Below are 19,864 nucleotides of genomic sequence, written 5' to 3'. Positions count from 1 at the left end.
TTGTCTCTTGTATTCATTAAATGGAGCATCTCTTGTCACTGTCCAGCAATAGTCTGCAAGCACTGATGGGCTCCATTTGCCCTGATAGCATTTCTTCATTGTTGCAATGTCTTGGTGAAATCGCTCGCCATGCTCGTCGCTCACTGCTCCGCAGTTCAGTGGAAAAAAAATCTAGATGAGAGTGCAAAAAATGTATCTTTAGTGACATGTTGCAACCAAGGCTTTTGTATGCCTTGAGGAGGTTTTCCACCAACAACCTGTAGTTGTCTGCCTTGTTGTTTCCAAGAAAATTTATTGCCACTAACTGGAAGGCTTTCCATGCCGTCTTTTCCTTGCCACGCAGTGCATGGTCAAATGCATAATCTCGAAGAAGTTCACGAATCTGAGGACCAACAAAGACACCTTCCTTTATCTTAGCTTCACTTAACCTTGGAAATTTTCCACAGAGATACTTGAAAGCTGCTTGTGTTTTGTCAATGGCCTTGACAAAGTTCTTCATCATCCAGCTTGATGTGTAAGGGTGGTAACAAAATCTTCCTTGATTCAACAAGTGGTGGATGCTGAACACTTTTCCTCCCAGGCTCCAATGACTGTCGGAGTGGCCAATCTTTCTTGATGTAGTGGGAATCTCTTGCATGACTATCCCATTCGCAGAGAAAACAGCAGTACTTTGTGTATCCAGCCTGCAGACCATGCAAGAGAGCAACAACCTTCAAATCGCCACAAAGCTGCCACTGATGTTGGTCATAGTTTATGCACCTCAAAAGTTGTTCCATGTTGTCATAGGTTTCCTTCATATGGACTGCATGACCAACTGGAATTGATGGCAAAACATTGCCATTATGCAGTAAAACAGCTTTAAGACTCGTCTTTGATGAATCAATGAACAGTCTCCATTCATCTGGATCCTGAACGATGTGGAGGGCTGCCATCACACCATCGATGTTGTTGCAGGCTACAAGATCACCTTCCATGAAGAAGAATGGGACAAGATCCTTTTGACAGTCACGGAACATGGAAACCCTAACATCACCTGCCAGTAGATTCCACTGCTGTAGTCTGGAGCCCAACAGCTCTGCTTTACTCTTGGGTAGCTCCAAATCCCTGACAAAGTCATTCAGTTCACCTTGTGTTATGAGGTGTGGTTCAGAGGAGGAGGATGGGAGAAAATGTGGCTCCTGTGACATTGATGATTCAGGACCAGAAGTTTCATCCCCTTCCTCTTCCTCGTCTAACTCAAGTGAGAATGATTCTGGTGCATCAGGAACCGGCAGTCCTTCTCTGTGGGGTACTGGGCGTATAGCTGATGGAATGTTTGGATAATGCACAGTCCACTTTTTCTTCTTTGATACACCTTTCCCAACTGGAGGCACCATGCAGAAGTAACAATTGCTGGTATGATCTGTTGGCTCTCTCCAAATCATTGGAACTGCAAAAGGCATAGATTTCCTTTTCCTGTTCAACCACTGGTGAAGAGTTGTTGCACAAGTGTTGCAGCATATGTGTGGGGCCCATCTCTTGTCCTGATCTCCAATTTTGCAGCCAAAATAAAGGTGATAGGCTTTCTTTAACCATAGTGGTTATACTGCGCTTTTGTGATGCAAAAGGCACTTCACCACAAACATAGCAGAAGTTATCTGCACTGTTCACACAAGTACGAGGCGTCTCTGCTCACTTTGGCTAAACAGAAATGTGTCCCTTTGCAAAATCAAACACTGACAGAGCACGACACTGTATGATTTCTAGAGCTGATATAGGGCAATTTGTTCAGCTTCGTTATGATTGCATCATTCATGACTTCTAGGAATAACATGATGCAATTCATATCATGTATGACGCAATACCAGCTTCAGATTGCATCATTCATTGTTTGCCTAAAAAGCAAGTACTGTCCAAACCCAGTCATAGATTTATTCATAAATCCAGTCAAAGATGTATTTTAGTCATTTCTGGTTTAAATTGAGATCCCTTCCCTTTATAACTCACTTATCCTCCGCCATTCCCAAGTCAAGGGTCGTATATACTGACCCAATAGCATATCTTGAAAACTAGAGCCAATCAACAATTTTAAGCATCATTTTCATTCTCAGTAACCCAGAATTAGTAAAGTTGGACTACATTTATTTCAGAAGCATTTTGGCTGTAGAGCAGTGTTACCTGTGTGAAAAGACAGTGGGAGCTGACTACACTGAACAGCATTTGACTCAGATAACCTGATTAAAATCTACACAAAGAAAATCAATCCAATTCTGCAATCCTTAATCAAGCAAAACTTCCACTGAGGTCAGCAGTGTTCAGGTATTACAATACACCTAGGACTATATTTGGCCACTTATAGTGAAATCCACAAGGATTCACAGGTGAACCAAATTCTGACCACAGTTACATGGTACTGACCATCATTAATTTTTTTCTTGTCCATAAAGTACTGTCAGTTTAGATATCTAAAAATCTTATAATTTCTGTTTGGATCTAATCTAGGATGGGAAAAATACTCATATGAATCTTTCTCTCTCTCAGTCAGCACAAATATATTTATCTGTAACAGTTAGTGGAAGGCCTTATTACGCACACTAATTATGCCCTTCCACCCTTCTGTTTTTAGATTTTGCAGCAAAAGCAAGACCACTCTTGCCCACTGTGTGAATGTGCACATTTAGGGGCTCACATATAAAATCACTGTAAAGTAACTTGCATCAGCTGTATATTGAAAAGTAGCAGTTGGACAGATTCATATTTTCTCTTTCTTAACAGTTGTTTTTAATTATGGCAGATCAGTTTGATGTGAGACAAACTATCTATTACATTCATTAATATCCTGACTCAATTTAGCAGCTATTATATTATGTGATTTATATGGCTCTTGGAGGAATCTAGAACTGAATTATAAGGTACCTCACAAGTGTTACAGATGACTGGTAGAGGCTTATTAAATGATGTCACCCAGAATGTTCATAGTTTACCAGTGCCTACAAGAACCTGATAAATCCAACAATTATAAGAGAGCTGAATAGAAACTATTCTTTAAAAAAAAAAAAAATATTTCACTTTTTGGTTTCCAATCTTCATCTATAGTAACTCTCCAATGACACATACAGTCCAATAACCTATATGAGAGTGATGTGATTTTATTAAATTGGACCAGTCAGGTAATTGAGCATTATCACTATCCTATTATTAAGGGCAAAATTTCCCTTTCATGTAATTACACAAGTGCAAGCCTATTAAAGTTACACTGCTTTAACTGAGTTCATAATTTAACCCTGAATCTTTATTTTCCACCTAACCGTCCACCAGAAGTTGGCAGAAGGGACTATGTCTTAACAGCTACTTCAAAGAATGGCCAGGCTAGCAGTATGTTGCAGTGTTCATATACGTATGAGCTAAAGCCCTATACCAGGGACTTCAGATCTAAAAAGAAAGGTTGTAAACTGGACTAAAATTTGAGTTTGGAATTAAACAAAACCTGCCCTAGAGCTAAGGACAACTCTAAACAAATTTCACATTCTGTTTTGCCTTGATGCACTAGAATAAAATGACTAAAAGTTTATTGGTGGGCCCACCCCACTAATTGCAGTCTAAAATCCCACCCATTTAAATCCTGTCACACAACTAAATAGCTTATGTACAAGTCCTGACCACCTCACGCCCTGCCCCAGATCCAGAACAAACAAACCAGCCACCACTAATACAAGAGGGGAAAGCAAACTGCTGGATGTGGCATCAACCACTGAAAAATCATAACAGAAAGTGCTTTATAAAAATGACTTGACTCTCACCTGGGATTCACACTAAGTGACAGTGACTGTTGTAAATGTTTACTTAACATTAAGTACCCACTAACATGCAGAGTTCTGACCTTAATTTATTCTGTCAAGTATCCCTCATTACTGAGGCAAAAAACACACACATTCAATATCATTTACCAGGTGATGTTGTAACAACCACTGATGATTGAACCCTGTATGATTTCAGGCAAATCCTAATATCCTGCATTCCAAGACATTAACATGGAAGGCCTACCTGTCTATGCTGCTGAGTGCACCACTCCCTTTCTAATTGCAGCATAGTAATTCCTCAGAATTCATCCTGCCATTAAACATCTCCCCACCTATGTGTCTGCACAGTAGAAGCCAAAGAGGGAACTCTGCTTTGAGCATTCATTTCCACATTTATTTCCAGTCAAAAATCTGTGTGGTCCTGGGGGGGGGGTGGTGGAAGCATGTTTTGGAATGTGGTACTTCCCAGCCTTGATTCCCTTCCAACCATACCACGTTCCCTAACATCCCACAGAGTCCCAACATTGCAGACTTGGGACCAAAGAATCAAACTCTGCTCCGCCAATCTATAGTTTTCTAATGTTCAATTTTATTTTCACAGTGTATGGGTACTTTTGGGCACTAAATCAACTGCAATCTAAGAAGTACTTCAGTCATTTTCAAATAATTAGGAAGGACGCCTTATCAATTAGCTTAATCAGTGTTGTACTGTATTGAAGAGCTATAGGATATGAAAATAATTTATAAGTTAACTAGCCGACTATGCCAATAACATTGTCCCCACATTTGGTTCTAGGAGTTGTACAATCGTTGGCCTCCATTGCCAGAGAAGGCAATAGACAATGTCCCACATCCCTCAGAATTAAAATCTTTATTTCACCTGTCCTAAAATAAATTCAATTTTAGAATATTTTGCAGATTTGTATGGATAATGTTTAAAAACTGATGATTTAGTGTGTGTTTTTTATTGCATAGTTATGACTGTCTTACTTCTAGCCTGTTTTGTAGATTTTTATCTCTAAGATATCATATAAATTTGAAATTAATACACTATAAATAATTTAGTTATTAATTTGTACAAATTAACAATCCACTGCTGAAATATTCCTTGCGGATACTGGAATGCATGAAGATTAAAAAGATCCGAAAGCTGCATTACAGGAATCAGCATTCTAATAATAAGTAAGGATGCAAGTCTGTCACAGAGGTCACGGATTCCGTGATTATCCGGGACTTCTGTGACTTCTGCAGCTGCCGGCACAACTGACCCCAGGGCCGCCAGCGCAGCTAGGGCGGCCCCTTGGCCAGCCGCACCGGCTACTGCTGGGGCAGTCTTGGTCTCCCCCACCCCTCAGCTCCAGCAAGTCATAGAGAGGTCATGGGCCGTGAAGTTTTGTTTATTGCCGGTGACTTGTCCATGACTTTTACTAAAAATACCCATGACTAAAACGTAGCCTTAATCATAAAGTGGCTCATAAAGTAAACATAGTTTGTACCAGGAGACTATTAGGTTTAATTTTTGAATCTGATGTTCATGAAAAAACACCTTTTAAACAGAATTAGCTAAACATTTTCTTAAAACTAAAAGAGAGAGATACTGATTAAAGTTCTTCCACGCTAAAAAAACCCTCTAAAATGAAAGTCATTCCCAAAGAACAAAAACATTCTGTAACAGCACTTGCACAGCACATGCAAATGTATATGTGCTCCACCAAAAATCAATGAGCCAATTCATCCCCGGTATATCTCTCCAGAAACTCCAATGGAATTATTTCACCAGGGATTCATTTAGCATAAGGTTCTGTAACATTTTCTTGCTGTAAGTAATCAATATAATTTAATTGGTTGTTCTCAGTTTGCCAGGAAAGTGTAATATAAACCTTGTTAAGGCCATGAATGTCCCAATTTCAAGGTTTGCTTCACGCAAGCAGCACAAAGTTGCAATAAAGTTTTCAATTTAAAAAATATATGCTTATAAGTATTTCCTGCACGTTCACTACAGTTCTTATGATTTTGAACTACTTAGATACTGAGGGGGTGTGAAGGTACAGTTCAAAGCAGTTTGTAAGTATTTTAATGTTTTTGGTCTGAAGTTAAAATACACAGAAAAACTAGGAAGACACAGGGAAACATTTAAACAAAAAACAAACAAAAAAAGAAAAAAAACTATGTTAAAAGAGAAAAAGTGTATTAATGTAAGACACCAGAGCCCAGTGTAAGTAAGCATACAATTCCAGTGCATCTCAGCATGTAACTCTCCATTTATATTTAAACTTTTTTTTTTGCTTTATGAAGGGAGTATGTATATCGGGTGTAGTAATGTAGTATATTTGGTGAAGCAAACAAGGAATAGGTTTGAAAATTTTTCAGTATTAATGAGTTGGCATTATACTTATTATTTACAATTTATTGCAATAAGAAACAAGCACATGAAATACCTCAAATTATGTTAGTGATTATTTCTTGATCTTTAACACATTTTAAAGTATCATGCTGACTCTGACACAGAACTATGGATTATTATGGTAGGAGGAAACAAACTTATATAGACTAATAACACCAGAATTAGAACACACCCTATATAGATTATTTCATCACACAAAACAATGAGTAAAAACATAAAAGAAAAACTTTCCAGTTCTCTCATTTAACATTTTAATTTTGTCCGTATTAAGTTATATAATCATTTTCAACTCGCTTGGTTTATGCATTGCAACCAAACACAACAAGTGCCCATAGGCCAATTTACTATCAGAATACTTCAAATTCACATTTGCTTTCACATACTAGAGAAAACATGATTAGCTTATGAAGGATGATGACGTGTTTGAAAAACTGGAAAATTTTCAGGGGGCTGTATTTTGGCACACAATAATAGAAGACACCAAAAATTCATGCAAGGAAGCATGAATACTGCTTGCTGCTTACCACTTGATGATCAGGGATGAGTAAAGAAGTCTCAGTGCTGCTTAGGCCCTGCCAGTGGCATCATGGGAAAGACATAATGTTAGTGATGATGCAAAGGCAGCAGGACGTTTTAAAAGTTATTTCAGCAGAAACAATGAAGCTTTGGGTTTGTTTTTGTCAAAAGTTGTGCAGAGTGATTGCTGGATTTCAGCCCCAGGAAACTGTAGATTAACTAAATCATTTCATCATCTTTACTTCTTCAGACGAAACAGGTTGTTTGGATTATAGCCACTGATGTTTTGCATGGTTTAGTAGAACATAGAAATGCATAGATAACAAGAAGAATACTTTTAAAAAGGTGCCAATCCAATATCTCTAAGCTTTTCCATTGTAAAAATGATAATCAGTAAATATTCTGGAACTCATGACAGTCTACTACATGATAAAGGAAAACCTTATAGAAATAGGCTATTTCCTACTTAATTTTGGAAAGGGTTATTTAGGTCCTTCCCATGTAAACTAGAAGTACAATATGCACCTCATAATGTAAACAAGTATGATGAGAGAAATGATTTGGTTTCTGATGTGAATAAGGCAAGGTAAATAATGAGAGTAAAGTTAACCACATGCCCCGATCCCACCAGTGTGAATAAGCATTGCTTGCACAAGTGACGGTTTGTGGGATCAAGCCTGTAAAAATGGAAAAAGATAATAGTTTGCAAAACAACTGCAGAAAATGCTTTTCTAATATGTGATAATCCTTTGTGCTGTCATTTTACAAATCTGTTTCCAAAGCTAACTCACAGCATAAAGATGGAGATGAGCAATGGGATGTGGTAGGATATAAAGAGGTGCTGCAACTGCAGAGGATGACACATGATGTGAAAATATGGCAGTTGTCTGCCAACTGGAATTGATGCTGGACAGAGTAGCCTATTTACTTCACATAAAATCCTTGCTTATTAGTACTGTGCAGTTACAGTATTTCGATAATGGATTGCCCATAACTCATCTTACATAATGTGCATTAAAATAAAGTAAACAAACAAACAAAAACACCTTGTTCCCACTCAATTGGAATAAACACAGAATTTTGAAAACTGAAATGAAATTACAATTAAATGAAACAATGTTTTTATTATTACTTTTCACTTTTTCATTTACTAGAATTCTACCTGTGAAAAATAAAGAAATATCGATATAATTTATTTAAAGCAAACATAAAAGTTTTGTCTGCATTGAAATTTTAAGTCAAGAAACAAACATTTGTCTTTCTTTACTTTGCTAATGAACTCAATTCTTGATATTTTGTTCACAATACAAAAAAGAAACCCTCATAACAAAGTCCCACCTAGATAACGGTATGTAGATCAATCTGTTTGATGGTTAAAGTGCCTTGACATGCTACCTAGTCTCAATTCTGCATTGAGGACTGATCCTGCTGCTGTTAATGCCAATCCCCATTATTGGCAGCCATGGAAGAAGTCTTGAGAAGCACATTAAATCTTTGTAGTTCAGTCTTCAGTGGCAAAGTTTCCCCTGATTACATATTTAATATGTTTAAAAATTCAAAGTACTGTGCTTATTCTTGCTTTTCTTTGTTCCCCTAAGGATTTCAGCCTCTTCATTTGAAAAATGCCCTCCCTTTTCAAGTTTGCACAATTCCACTAGCTCTCTCTTTTGAGTTTATTTTCTGCATTCGCACTCAAACTGATCATCTCCTCCATGATCAGTTTTAGGGCCCATACCGCCCTTTATTTGGCTTCTGCAGCTGCTTTGTTTTAATAAAATCTTGACTTTAAAAAACAAAAACTGAAATAAAATAATAGTACAGAACAAAGCTGAAACAGAGTAGGATGAAGCCAACAACTTAGTGTAGTCAGCAGGGTTGCCAACTGTCTAATCACACAAACCCAAACACACTTGCCCCGCCCCATGGCTTGCCCCTTCCCCGAGGCCTCGGCCTGCTCACTCCATCCCCCTCCCTCCCTCGCTCACTCTCCCCCATCCTCCATCACTTTCACCAGGCTGGGGCAGGGAGTTGGGGTGTGGGAAGGGGTGTGGACTCTGGGCGGCGGGGGGGGGGGCGGGAAGGGTTCGGAGTGTGGAAGGGGGCTCGGGGCTGAGCTTGGGGCAGGGGATTGGGGTGCAGGAGGGGGTGTGGTGTGCAAGCTCTGGGAGGGGGCTCAGGGCTGGGGCAGAGGGTTGGGGTGCCGGAGGGGGATGAGGGCTCTGGCTGGGAGTGCAGGGTCTGGGGTGGGACTGGGGTGAGACGTTTGGGGTGCATGAGTGGGCTCTGGGCTGGGGCCAAGTGGTTTGAGGTACAGGAGGGGGCTCCAGGCTGTAGCCAAGCGGTTTGGAGTGTGGGAGGGGGCTCAGAGCTGGGGCAGGGGTGCAGGGTCTGGGAGGGAGTTAGGGTGCAGGAGAGGGTTCCAACCTGAGGCATGGAGTTCGGGGTGTGGGCTCCGGCCAGGCGGCGCTTACCTCAGGTGGCCTGCCCTGCCCTGGCTCCACGCTGCTCCCGGAAGCAGCTGGCATGTCCGGCCCCTAGGCAATGGCATGGCTAGATGGCTCTGCGTGGTGCAAACTGCCAGCACCTGGCAGTGCTGCCCCCACAGCTCCCACTGGCCACAGTTCCTGGCCAATGGGAGCTGCAGAGTCAGCGCTGAGGGTGGGGGCAGCTCATGGCGCCCCCTGCCTCTCCTCTAGGGGCTGCAGGAATGTGACTGCTGCTTCCAGGAGTGGCGCGGGGCCAGGACAGGCAGGGAGCCTGCCTTAGCCCCGCTGCATTGCCAGACTTTCAACACCTAAAATCTCCCGGTTTGGCTTCAGTAGCCTCTAGGAGATAGGGCCTGATTCTGAGAGACTCCCGGTGAAACTGGGTCCTTAGAAACACACACATATAATTTAAAAGACTTTCTCATCAAGCTGGGGACCTGAGTCTGTTCTCATGGCACGCTGGTGTAAAACATGAATAATTTCACTGACATTACTGGAGTTCAGAAGTGTCAAACTGATCAGAGAGATGGAATACCCTCTCCTCATATACTTAATTTGCAAGATCTTTTGCATAGATCTTATCACATGTCTGTGCACGTTGCCTTGGCACTGTCACTATACAAACAATAACAACAGGAAGAAATATGAATGGGGTTTTCAAAACCAGTCAGAACTGGCTCACACTGAAGTTAAAGATAAAATTTCCCTTGACTTCAGTGGCAGCAGAATTAGCCCAATGCTGAGTGCTTTAGAAATCTGACCTTCTATACGTTTTCTGTACTCAATCTGTATACAGTATTCCTCTAGCAAAGTTTCACTAATGCATTTGGTAGAATTGTGAAAAAAAAAAAAAAAATCAAGAAATTTTTAAATTACAATTTTTAAAAATTTGTTTCTACTTTTTGAAACTGATCTGATTTTACACTTACAAAAAGTGGTATTTTGCATTTTTTCTACTTGAAAATAGGACTGTCTAAAATGGGAAAATGGGAAAGTAATCGGTGTTTGCTATTTCTTTCAGATAAAATTTAACTCATTTTGGGACATGTACCTCAAGGTGCTGACTACCTGCAGCTCACATTGAAGTCAGTGGGACAGACACTCAACTGGTGTAAATTGTGTAGCGTCGTTATCTACAATGGAACGATGGGAGTTTAAACTAGCTAATGATCTCGTTTAATAAGAGATGATGGTGCTGAGAGCCTTTCATGATGGAAATTTTAATTTCACAAAAACTTCACAAAAGACAAAATTTCTTACACATAAAATCACCCAAAATGATGAACATTTTGGAGCATAAATTTGCCAAAAAAATTCTCATCACTTTCACACAGCTCTAACAGGTTCACCACCTGATTTATGTGAGTAATGCTATTGCCTTCTATGGTGGTGAGGAACTTGAAAAAACCCAACAAACCAAAAAAATGCTATGTTCAAGTAACATTAATCTCTTAATTGAATCTATAGTAGCAGATAGACAAAGATTAAACTAAAGCTCCATCTGTAACCTACCCAAGTATACATATTGTGCAGATATCACAGAGGGCAAAGAACTGTGGTTGATTTGATTTCCCCTGTGCTACAATACCTGGTTTACTAATTGGTCATTCATTAAAAAAATCCATTTAAACTTCCCTTCTAACCCCAAAAATGTGGACTGTTTTTCTTTTGTGCCCTTTTCTCCTCTATTTCTGAAGTTAAAGAATTGGAAAGCAATAAAGTCAGTAATTCTCTGCTGCCTCACAATTTGTGTCATCAATTGCACCCGTGAAAAGTGATGTAAAATGCTACCAAATTGGAATGGTAGCATTTTACATTCACTTTCCACCATCTTTGCACTCATCTAAGTGACGAGATAGGATAAAATGCATCAGAGAATCAGGCTCATTATAACTTAAATCAGCTCTGTTTGTCACTTGTTTGAGTGCTTTAGAGTTATTTATGTATATCTTGGAGATTTAAGGATAACCGAGGTAAGATCCCCTGAGCATCTGCCAAGCAGTCTATTTACAAAGATGAACGTTGGACGCGACTGGTAGGCAGGGTTATTTTCTAATCCATGCTATGATTGCATCCAGTCTCAGATGACAGACTCATAGAAAGCAATTTGAAACACTGTCCTCTCTACTGCAGCTATTTACAAGAATCCCTGTCCTTTCCTCCCCAATCGGCTGTTTTCTGGAAACTGCTAAGATCTTCTTCTCCCATTGCACTGAAGGCATCCTGAGAGATTCAGGGAATTTAGTGCCTGTCATTTGAAAGCTACTGATCTGAATTTAAGAAAGGGCACGTTCTGCACAATATCAAACCCACATAAACACTGTGAAATAGAAAGTTCCACTTAAATGTTATCGGGCTTGCATCCTGCTTGGGAGAGAATGAGAAAAGAAGCAGATCAAGCAAGACTCCCCCGTCCCCCAAATAAAGTACCTAGTGAAATGAGAGGGGAAGTAATGTCAAAGTGGGTCACAAATGCAGGGAGACTGGAAAAATAAGAACAGAGTGGGTAAGAAAGAAAAAATAAATATTGTAGATTTTTGTTGCCAGATGAGCTTCTGAGTGGTTTTTTTTTTTTTTTTTTGAGCTGTTTATAGTTTTGTTTTCTGTTTTTAACTAAATCATCCTTTGATAAAAGTACTGGTATAAATTACAGGGGGAAAATCACTCCATATGACTGCAACCCCTCCCTCAAAAAAAACCAAAACCAAATGAGATTATCCTTTCATAAGAAAACCTAAAATCCTAACAGCTCATCTAGATGACTGACCAAAAACAAACCCATAGGTTACTCTTCTACAGCGATCATATCAGCGGGTAGCGATCAATTTATCGGGGATCGCGATATATCGATCTCCGAACGCACCCCCCATCGACTCCGGAACTCCACTGGAACGAGCGGCGGTAGCAGAGTTGACAGGGGAGCCGCGGCCGTCGATCTCGCACCATGAGGACGGGAGGTAAGTCAGAATAAGATATGTCGACTTCAGCTATGGTATTCCCGTAGCTGAAGTTGCATATCTTACATCAACATACCCCCCTCCTCCCCCCAGTGTAGACCAGGCCTCTGTTCCCTTCCAAACAAAACAGACAGCCCAAGGGGAGTGATGTTTTGATATGCTTGCAAACTAAACCAAATCAAAGCTGATAGGTCTAATGTAAGGAGTATGCTGTCTTCTCATTTCTCCTTTAATGTTATGATTTAATTCCTTTCTCTAAACCCCTTTGCATTGTGCCTTTAAGTGGGACCATTAATATTTTCCTACTGTAACAATTTTTGAGGGACCAGTGCAAAGAAAATGGAAGCAACTCTGTGTAAGCCTTTTAGTGATAGGATCAGAGATTTCACCACCTAAATGGTTTAGCAGTAGTAGCAAAAGGCCTATCAATGCCCAAGGTTTGAAGGATATTGTTTCAGCTTAGTAGCTCGTAGCAAGCATGTGAATATATTCCTAGGGCACATATTTCTCTTGCTGTGACACCTGAAACTCTTGGGGGATTAGATGTCCCAAGCATCCCCTAAAAATCATTAAACCATTATAAAAAATGAATATCATCTTCAATATTGTCTTTTTAGATTTTTTTTAAACTTGAATTAAAAAATAGGGAACATACACTTCCCTCTCTTTAAGTAAACAATGTACTGTATATACTTAAATGAGATACGGTGAGCTTTGTTAAACGAATTATACCTTTTGTTATTGCACTACCTGGAACTGTACACCATTATACTGAACAGATGGGCTCACATGTCCAAATTAGACAATTTCCTTTATCCTTTTCATGACCAAGTTCAACAGCTGTATCTCAAATAATTCCTAGGGCACAGGAATGCAAATACACCTTTTGTCTCTTTAACAGGCCAATATCATAAGGTTTTGTAACATATAGCAATGTGCTATGTTATCCTGTTTTGTGCTTATTCAGAAACATTGTGTTTTCCCAATTGCCAAGACACTGCACTGTGGTTCTCATTTCAGATTGATATTGGAAATACTTACAGTTGAAATTGCATGCCATATTTTTAATGTTGATATATTGTAACACTCTTTTGCAAGATTCAATATATAATCATGCTATGTACAGGGACAATATTAAGGTAGGATTTGCTCATCACAAAGCCAGTGAAGGAAGAAAGTGTTTGCATAGATAACATTATAAGTATTTAAATCAGGTTAGACAAACTAATGTCAATAGATGTAAAGGCATACTATTAATCAAGATTAAGTCCATCTCCCAAAGTGGTGCTCCCCTTCCTGCCTACAACTGATGTACACAAACTTGAAAAGTGAATGGCACATATCCTGTATCTTACCTCAGAGTTGCTTGGAAGTTCTGATTCTGTGTTTGAAATAGTTTCACACAAAGGTCCATTGCTATCTTCCCCTAAAGGGTGCAGGGGAAAAAAAAAATCACATCAAAATATGTATTTCCTATTTAAAACCTTTTTATATTTGAAAGTGTAAGTGAAGCAAAAATTAAATGCATCAAGCTAGAAATACTAATTTTACATTAAAAAAAATCAAAAGCCAAAGCTGGGAAATAGTTGTACTTCTCAACAACAACCAGAAACTTCCTTCACAGATGATTCCTGTAGCCTCGGAGACAAAATACTCCAAGTGCTGTGCTCAAGTTCCACTAGCTCATTGTAACCTTGCAGTCACAGAAATAAATTTAACTCTGATAAATGAATGTCAGAAATCTCAGAAGATAAAATCCATTCTTGCATGGAATGTCTGATAGGATCATATCTATAAGGGTCACACATTGAGAACCCTGCTGCCTGAGTTCTGAAAATTCAATTTTCCCTGAGGATGTTGGCTAGAAATTGAAATTGGCCTGTCATTGTTGGGAAATCAATAGAGTACAGCTCTGAAACTTCACAAGAGGTCTTTGTGAATCACAGATGCCTGTGTAATGGAGATATGGCAAGAGACTCAGGAGGGATAACTACAACTCAGATTACCAAACTCCTTGTTTAAAAAAAAAGGAAAAGGGACTTCATGGTGTTACTTTGACAGCAGCACTGATCGCTAGCATTACCTACCACATGTATACTCAGCCCACAATACTAGTGCTTGGTGTTGATATCACTGTCGTCTATCGCACCCACACCTGTGCTTGAACTGTAATACCAGAATGACTGACTGCCTCTCCTTGCTAGATGCTCTGCAAGGGCAGAGTTAATAAATATCACTACGGAGTTAGGGTTTATATTGGCTTTAACTCTAATAAGGAGGCTATGGACTCTGTCCCTGTTTGAGTTTTTTTTCTTTTATTAATGTTTAAAGGTTACTGACATGTCAACTTTTTTATTATATTCAGGTTTTATTCTAAAAAAATAATAAAATACATTTTATAGAATTTCCTTGTATTAAGAAAAAAAATAAATGTAGGAAAAAAGTGTGTGTTCCACATTCTGCTACTATGAACTGTATAGTCATATAGCGAAACAAGTATTCACTATAGGGTTGAAGTGTTGTCAATTCAGCCTTTCACTTTTACAAAAAGGCATTCTTGCACAAGGTTAACAAGACTGTTTATTTTTGGCTGTCCAGGGAAAAATATGCCTTTAAAAGAAACAAGAGAAATAAGAGAATTATTTGATCCACACATTGGAGCATTTATAGAGAGGGAAGATCATCATCATTTCCCTCTATTTCCAAGAACATAGATGTGCACAGGGTCTGATTTTCAGAGGTGCTGAGCACTTGTAACTCCCATTCATTTGAATTTAACTGTGGGGGCTTAGCACATCTAAAATCAAGCCTATGCGGTTTACCAGAAGCGCTTGAAGAAACACCACAGACAAACATGTATTTCACTGAGTTGCTCTACAAGACGGAACGACAATTCACATCAAGTGCTGCATTATCAGCCTTTTTCCTTTCCACAAACTGTTCCAAATCTCAGTGTTGGTTTATTTGTGTATTTTTTTCCTCACTAGTATAAACCAAGTAACAAATCTATTACACTTCTAGTGCCTGCAAACGTATCCATATCTGATGCCAAAATCTCATCTGGCACTCATCCGGTTTTCTCCAAAAGTTATGATAAGCAAGTCAGGGTAAAAATAAATTCTTTACTTTATCTTTAAGAGCAAACTTAATGCTCTTAAAGTAATGTGTGTCCATTTAAGCTTGTTTCTAAAATATATTCTTTATATTTTCACCATCTAAGGTGAAGAGATACTAAACAACGGATACATTAATTTACTATAACATCCAGAAGCTTCCCCATAAAACGTTATCTGAGACTTGGTCTACACTTAACATTTAGGTGGACATAGCTATGTCAGGCAGGGGTGTAAAAAATCCATATGCCAACCTACCCCCAGTGTAGATGCAGCTATGTCAATAGAAGAATGCTGCCACTGACCGAGTCACTGTCATTCAGGGAGGCGGTGTTCCCACAGTGTTGGTGCAAGCTATGTCCATACGATTCAGTTATGCCAGCATAGTTAAATTTGCAGTTACATATTTGCACAATTTGCACATACAAATTCTGTTTGTGTACCCATATTTGGAGATCTGCACATGCACGTTTTTTGATGCAAATTTATAGGCCAGTGTTAAGGCATCCTTGAAAATTCAGCTTAGGAGTAACAGGATTATTTTCTTCCTTTCATATCCCACTATCCCTTAGGTACCACTTTGAGGACCAGACAAAACTCTGCTCTTCTCAAAATAGAGGTTCATAATTCCTGTGGTGAATATTTGTTTCAAAACAATAACACTAGATTTTCAGAAGTATAGACAAGGAAAAAGGTTTCAGCGCTGACCTTTTAATTCAGTACATCTTCAGCACAGCACAAATACTCAACACACAACAGAAAACAGACCTGCACTTAACATGAAAGGCATGTCACAAAAAAGGACATTTGACTGCTTAGTATTCTTATATTTGTCCCATTTATTTGAAAAACAAAGCTGTTCATATCACAAAATACCTAAAGAAAGCTGGAACTTTAGACAATGACAGTCTGGGATGAAAGCCTTACAATTTTTAATCATGTTGTATTATCATGAATGTAGAGTAGGAGAGTTTAACGCTAAATTCAAGGGAAACTAGAACTCAGAATTGAAATATTAAACTGACCCATCATAACATAGCTGATTATATATGCTGGGAGTGAAAAGAGTTCTATCTGAATTTGGCAGAATTTGCATTTTAAAAAAAGTGTCTTTCCTCAATAGTATTAATAAGGACAATCTCTATTTCCAATCAAGAATTTACATTAGAATGTATGAGGTACATGTTATAAATTTAACATGGTTCCATGTATCTCACTGAGCTATGATCTGGTTTTATGAAATATCTATAACACAATTGATCTAAATTCCAAATGTGAACAAAGAGAGAAACTAAAAGATGACACACAAAAAAGAGAACAAGGCATATAGCTGGTTAGTACAATACCTGCCGACCTTGATGGCTTGAACTTGGTGAGAACTGCAATATTATCTTTAAGGGAAAAAACATTACAATAAGATCCAAAAGCCTGAAAGTCACATCCATTTTATATCATGATACAGTTAGTACAGACCTCTCCCGTTGCAGCAGACAAAGCTGCCATAACCAGAACAAGCCATTAGAGATAAAGGGTTATCAACTGAGCAAACAGCATGATTTTTATAAGACTCCCTCCTAAAATAAAAATCTCTAGTGTACATTTTTGTCCTTCACCCTCTTACACAAGCATCTTATTCAGCAGCCTAAAACAGCATGACAGCCACAACAGAAAGAAAAGGACAGTCACATCTGCAGTAAACATTACTTCCGCTTGCCAAAGATGACAAAAGAGAATGCATTTTTCCACACATACAGAGTGCAACAGCAGCAGAGGCCCTGTTTTGCTGTTCAACATTAGATTGTCTAATAAAGGCAAACAGAGATCTAAAATTATAGATTCAAAGGAGTATGCAATGAACACATCTATTGGAAAATAAGTAGACTCATTCTACAATGCAGAATTCAAGCACATAAATTGCTGTCAGCCTTTGCAATGGCTCAAGCCGTTAGGAAATAATCACAGGATAAACTACATCTATAGAAATCCACTCTAGAAAGATAAGGACAGGTTTCCACATTTAAATATGAGTGAATGTTATTGCCGCTCCATAGTCAGCAACATGGGGTTTCTGAAAGAAATGCCTTCCCACTACAACCACTGTCTCTGATGTCTCTTCAATTGGATACATAATTGAGGCTAAATTTTTCAAAAGCACCTGAGTGATTTAGGACCCTACATCTCATTGTAAGTCAATGAGACTTATGAAAATGGGACTTAGACACTTGAAAATGTTATCCCTGAATCACTATACTCCCTCCCATGGCCAAAGCTGTCAGTTTGGTTGTACAAGCAGCCATTGTTTGCAGGAGGTGATAGTAGAAATGTATTGCCAACCAAATCCCAGGCCGTATTTCATTATCTGTATGTATGCACACCCATAGAATTTCAGGTACTTTCCACTTTAGTCACATCCCAGGATGATCAGACTGCTGTAAAATAGCCCATATAAGTCAACAGTAGGGAACAGAAATGTGGAGGGCATAGAGCTGCTTTGACACTTTTGTTGTTTTTTAGACAACTTACTGTATATAAAAATAAGGTATTTATTCATTAGGGAGATCAGGTAATATTTTATTATAAATGTGCAAAATTTCTTAAGTAATTACAGTACAGGACATTAGACATAGCATTCTACATCTTTACTGGAATTACACAAAAGGTCTTCCTTATGTGTGCCAGGCAAAAAAGAAATACAGTAACAAGCAAAAACCCGAAATAAAAGCAATTGCATTTCACATATCTGCATCTAAGAAATGGATTTTTTAGATAATTCAGTGTTTCAAAAACCCAAATATTGGCTTTCTTCTAAAATCTACCTACTCTTCTTAGATCCATCTCATTCCAGAAAGATCACTGACAAAATCCTCAATGGTTTAGACAGCAGTATACTCACATATTTTCTACGTCACCAATAAAGTACTCTTCCAATGACCAAAAGGTGAGATAGTGCAGTGTGGCTGGTAGTCACACATTTGAAGAAGCAGATACATGGGTAGGAGACTAAATGAATGCTTTAGACTTAATATGATAACATGGTGAAACCAGGTAAATTCACTCTCATGGCAGTGAGACCCAGCATAGATGGCAGAATATGTTTTTAATTAGCAAGTAAAAAAACAAATGCAAGATAAGAAAATCAAGGAAAAGCATCATAAAATGTAATCTGTTCATTTACCCTGACATGTGTAGTTTAACTGTATTTATAAGCTTCACAATATACTAGTATACATATGCAATGTATTTTGAAAAAGCAATGAAGCCTTAGTAAGGCAAGACCTCACTGTAGTTATGAACTACACCTCTATCCCGATATAATGCAACCCAATATAACATGAATTCAGATATAATGCGGTAAAGCAGTGATCCAGGGGGACAGGGCTGTGCACTCCGACGGATCAAAGCAAGTTCGATATAACGCGGTTTCACCTATAATGCAGTAAGAATTTTTGGCTCCCGAGGACAGCATTATATTGGGGTAGAGGTGTATTACATCTTTTCTGAGAAATGAGATGAACTCCATAGGACTAGCGCTATTGCTAGCACTAGCCTGTGCAAAGTGTAAGCGAAGGACACTACCTTCACACCCTCCACACTAGCCAGCTGGTCAGCTGCAGAAATGAACATGCTCTGCACCCTGTTTAAGGATGAAATGGCAGCTTTGCTCCCTCAAAGCTCCATAAGATATAATGGGTCAGACCCTGGACTCAATAAGGCTCTAACCGTTCTACGTACCCTAAACTCTGGAATAACCAGGAATTCTCCTGTCACAGGCCACATCACCTTCCTGCCCTACTGTCAAGAGCATACTTACAGGCAGGGACATGACCAGAGTGATGCAGCACTCTACCTGTCTTCACCTGCAATAGAGACCTTTGAGGGAAGGTGTGACTAGGCATAATTTAGAACAGCCAGAAGTGGGGAAGCATAAAGGTGGTTTGAGGGCATCTTTTCTTTCATCTCTTATCACCCTGACTCATCTGCATCAAGTGAAGTCTTTAGCATAGCTGAGAATCTATCCCAATGCATCCTCACAGCTCCACTTCACTCCAACCTGGGGCATTGTCTCAGAGGCACAATTAATCCCTACAAAATTAAGAAAATTACCAGTAAGCTAAAAGTAAGCAAAAAGCTCTTAGTGCCATGTGCAAGCAGCCATAATTTTATTTTACAAAGATTCTTTTTTCATTTTCCTACTGATAGCATGGATAAGTTAATATCAACAATGTTACTTAACCCTAATTAATCCTCATAGTTCTCCTGGGAAGTATATTTGTATTATTATCCTCAATTTACAGATGAGTAGACTGTGGCAGAGAGGTAAATGACTGCCCTAAGCCTACAAAGAAAGAGATGCTCAAAACCAGGATTAAGATGCAAGAGCTCCTGATTCCCAGTCCTGTGCTCAGACCTCATCACCTTCTATCAGAAATAACATATGGAAATAATAATACAGGTAAGCCTTGGGACTATTGTCAAGGTAGGCTGCCTTTTATACCTGTTAACTTTAACCGTTAGTTAACTGCCCCTTCCTGTTATCAAAAAACTGCTGGGTAAAACGTTAGTCTAGCTGCCATATTGATTTGTGAAAGTTTAGGGTTTGAGGCAAAAC

At 38.9% G+C, this 19,864-nt stretch overlaps 1 protein-coding gene across 7 annotated transcripts in view; it reads right to left on the bottom strand.

Moving 5' to 3' along the window:
* Positions 1–19,864, bottom strand: part of ANO5 (anoctamin 5) — a 100,362-nt gene that overhangs the window by 53,823 nt on the left and 26,675 nt on the right. For 2 of the 7 annotated variants that reach the window (XM_034769802.1, XM_034769805.1), the window contains exons 2-4: positions 16,602–16,646; positions 13,498–13,568; positions 6,708–6,755 (exon numbers count right to left, since the gene is read on the bottom strand). The exons of 1 other annotated variant lie outside the window; for it this stretch is intronic. In XM_034769802.1, coding sequence (XP_034625693.1) covers positions 6,708–6,755; positions 13,498–13,568; positions 16,602–16,646 — 164 coding nt within the window. The remainder of the gene's footprint in view (positions 1–6,707; positions 6,756–13,497; positions 13,569–16,601; positions 16,647–19,864) is intronic. 4 more of the 7 variants (XM_034769806.1, XM_034769807.1, XM_034769808.1 and 1 more) reach the window with 3 other exon arrangements.

This window comes from Trachemys scripta, chromosome 4 (assembly GCF_013100865.1).
Source record: "Trachemys scripta elegans isolate TJP31775 chromosome 4, CAS_Tse_1.0, whole genome shotgun sequence".
NCBI classification, from domain to species: Eukaryota; Metazoa; Chordata; order Testudines; family Emydidae; genus Trachemys; species Trachemys scripta.
The sequence above is the reverse complement of the archived record's forward strand: the minus strand, read 5'-3'. Positions and strand labels throughout refer to the sequence as shown.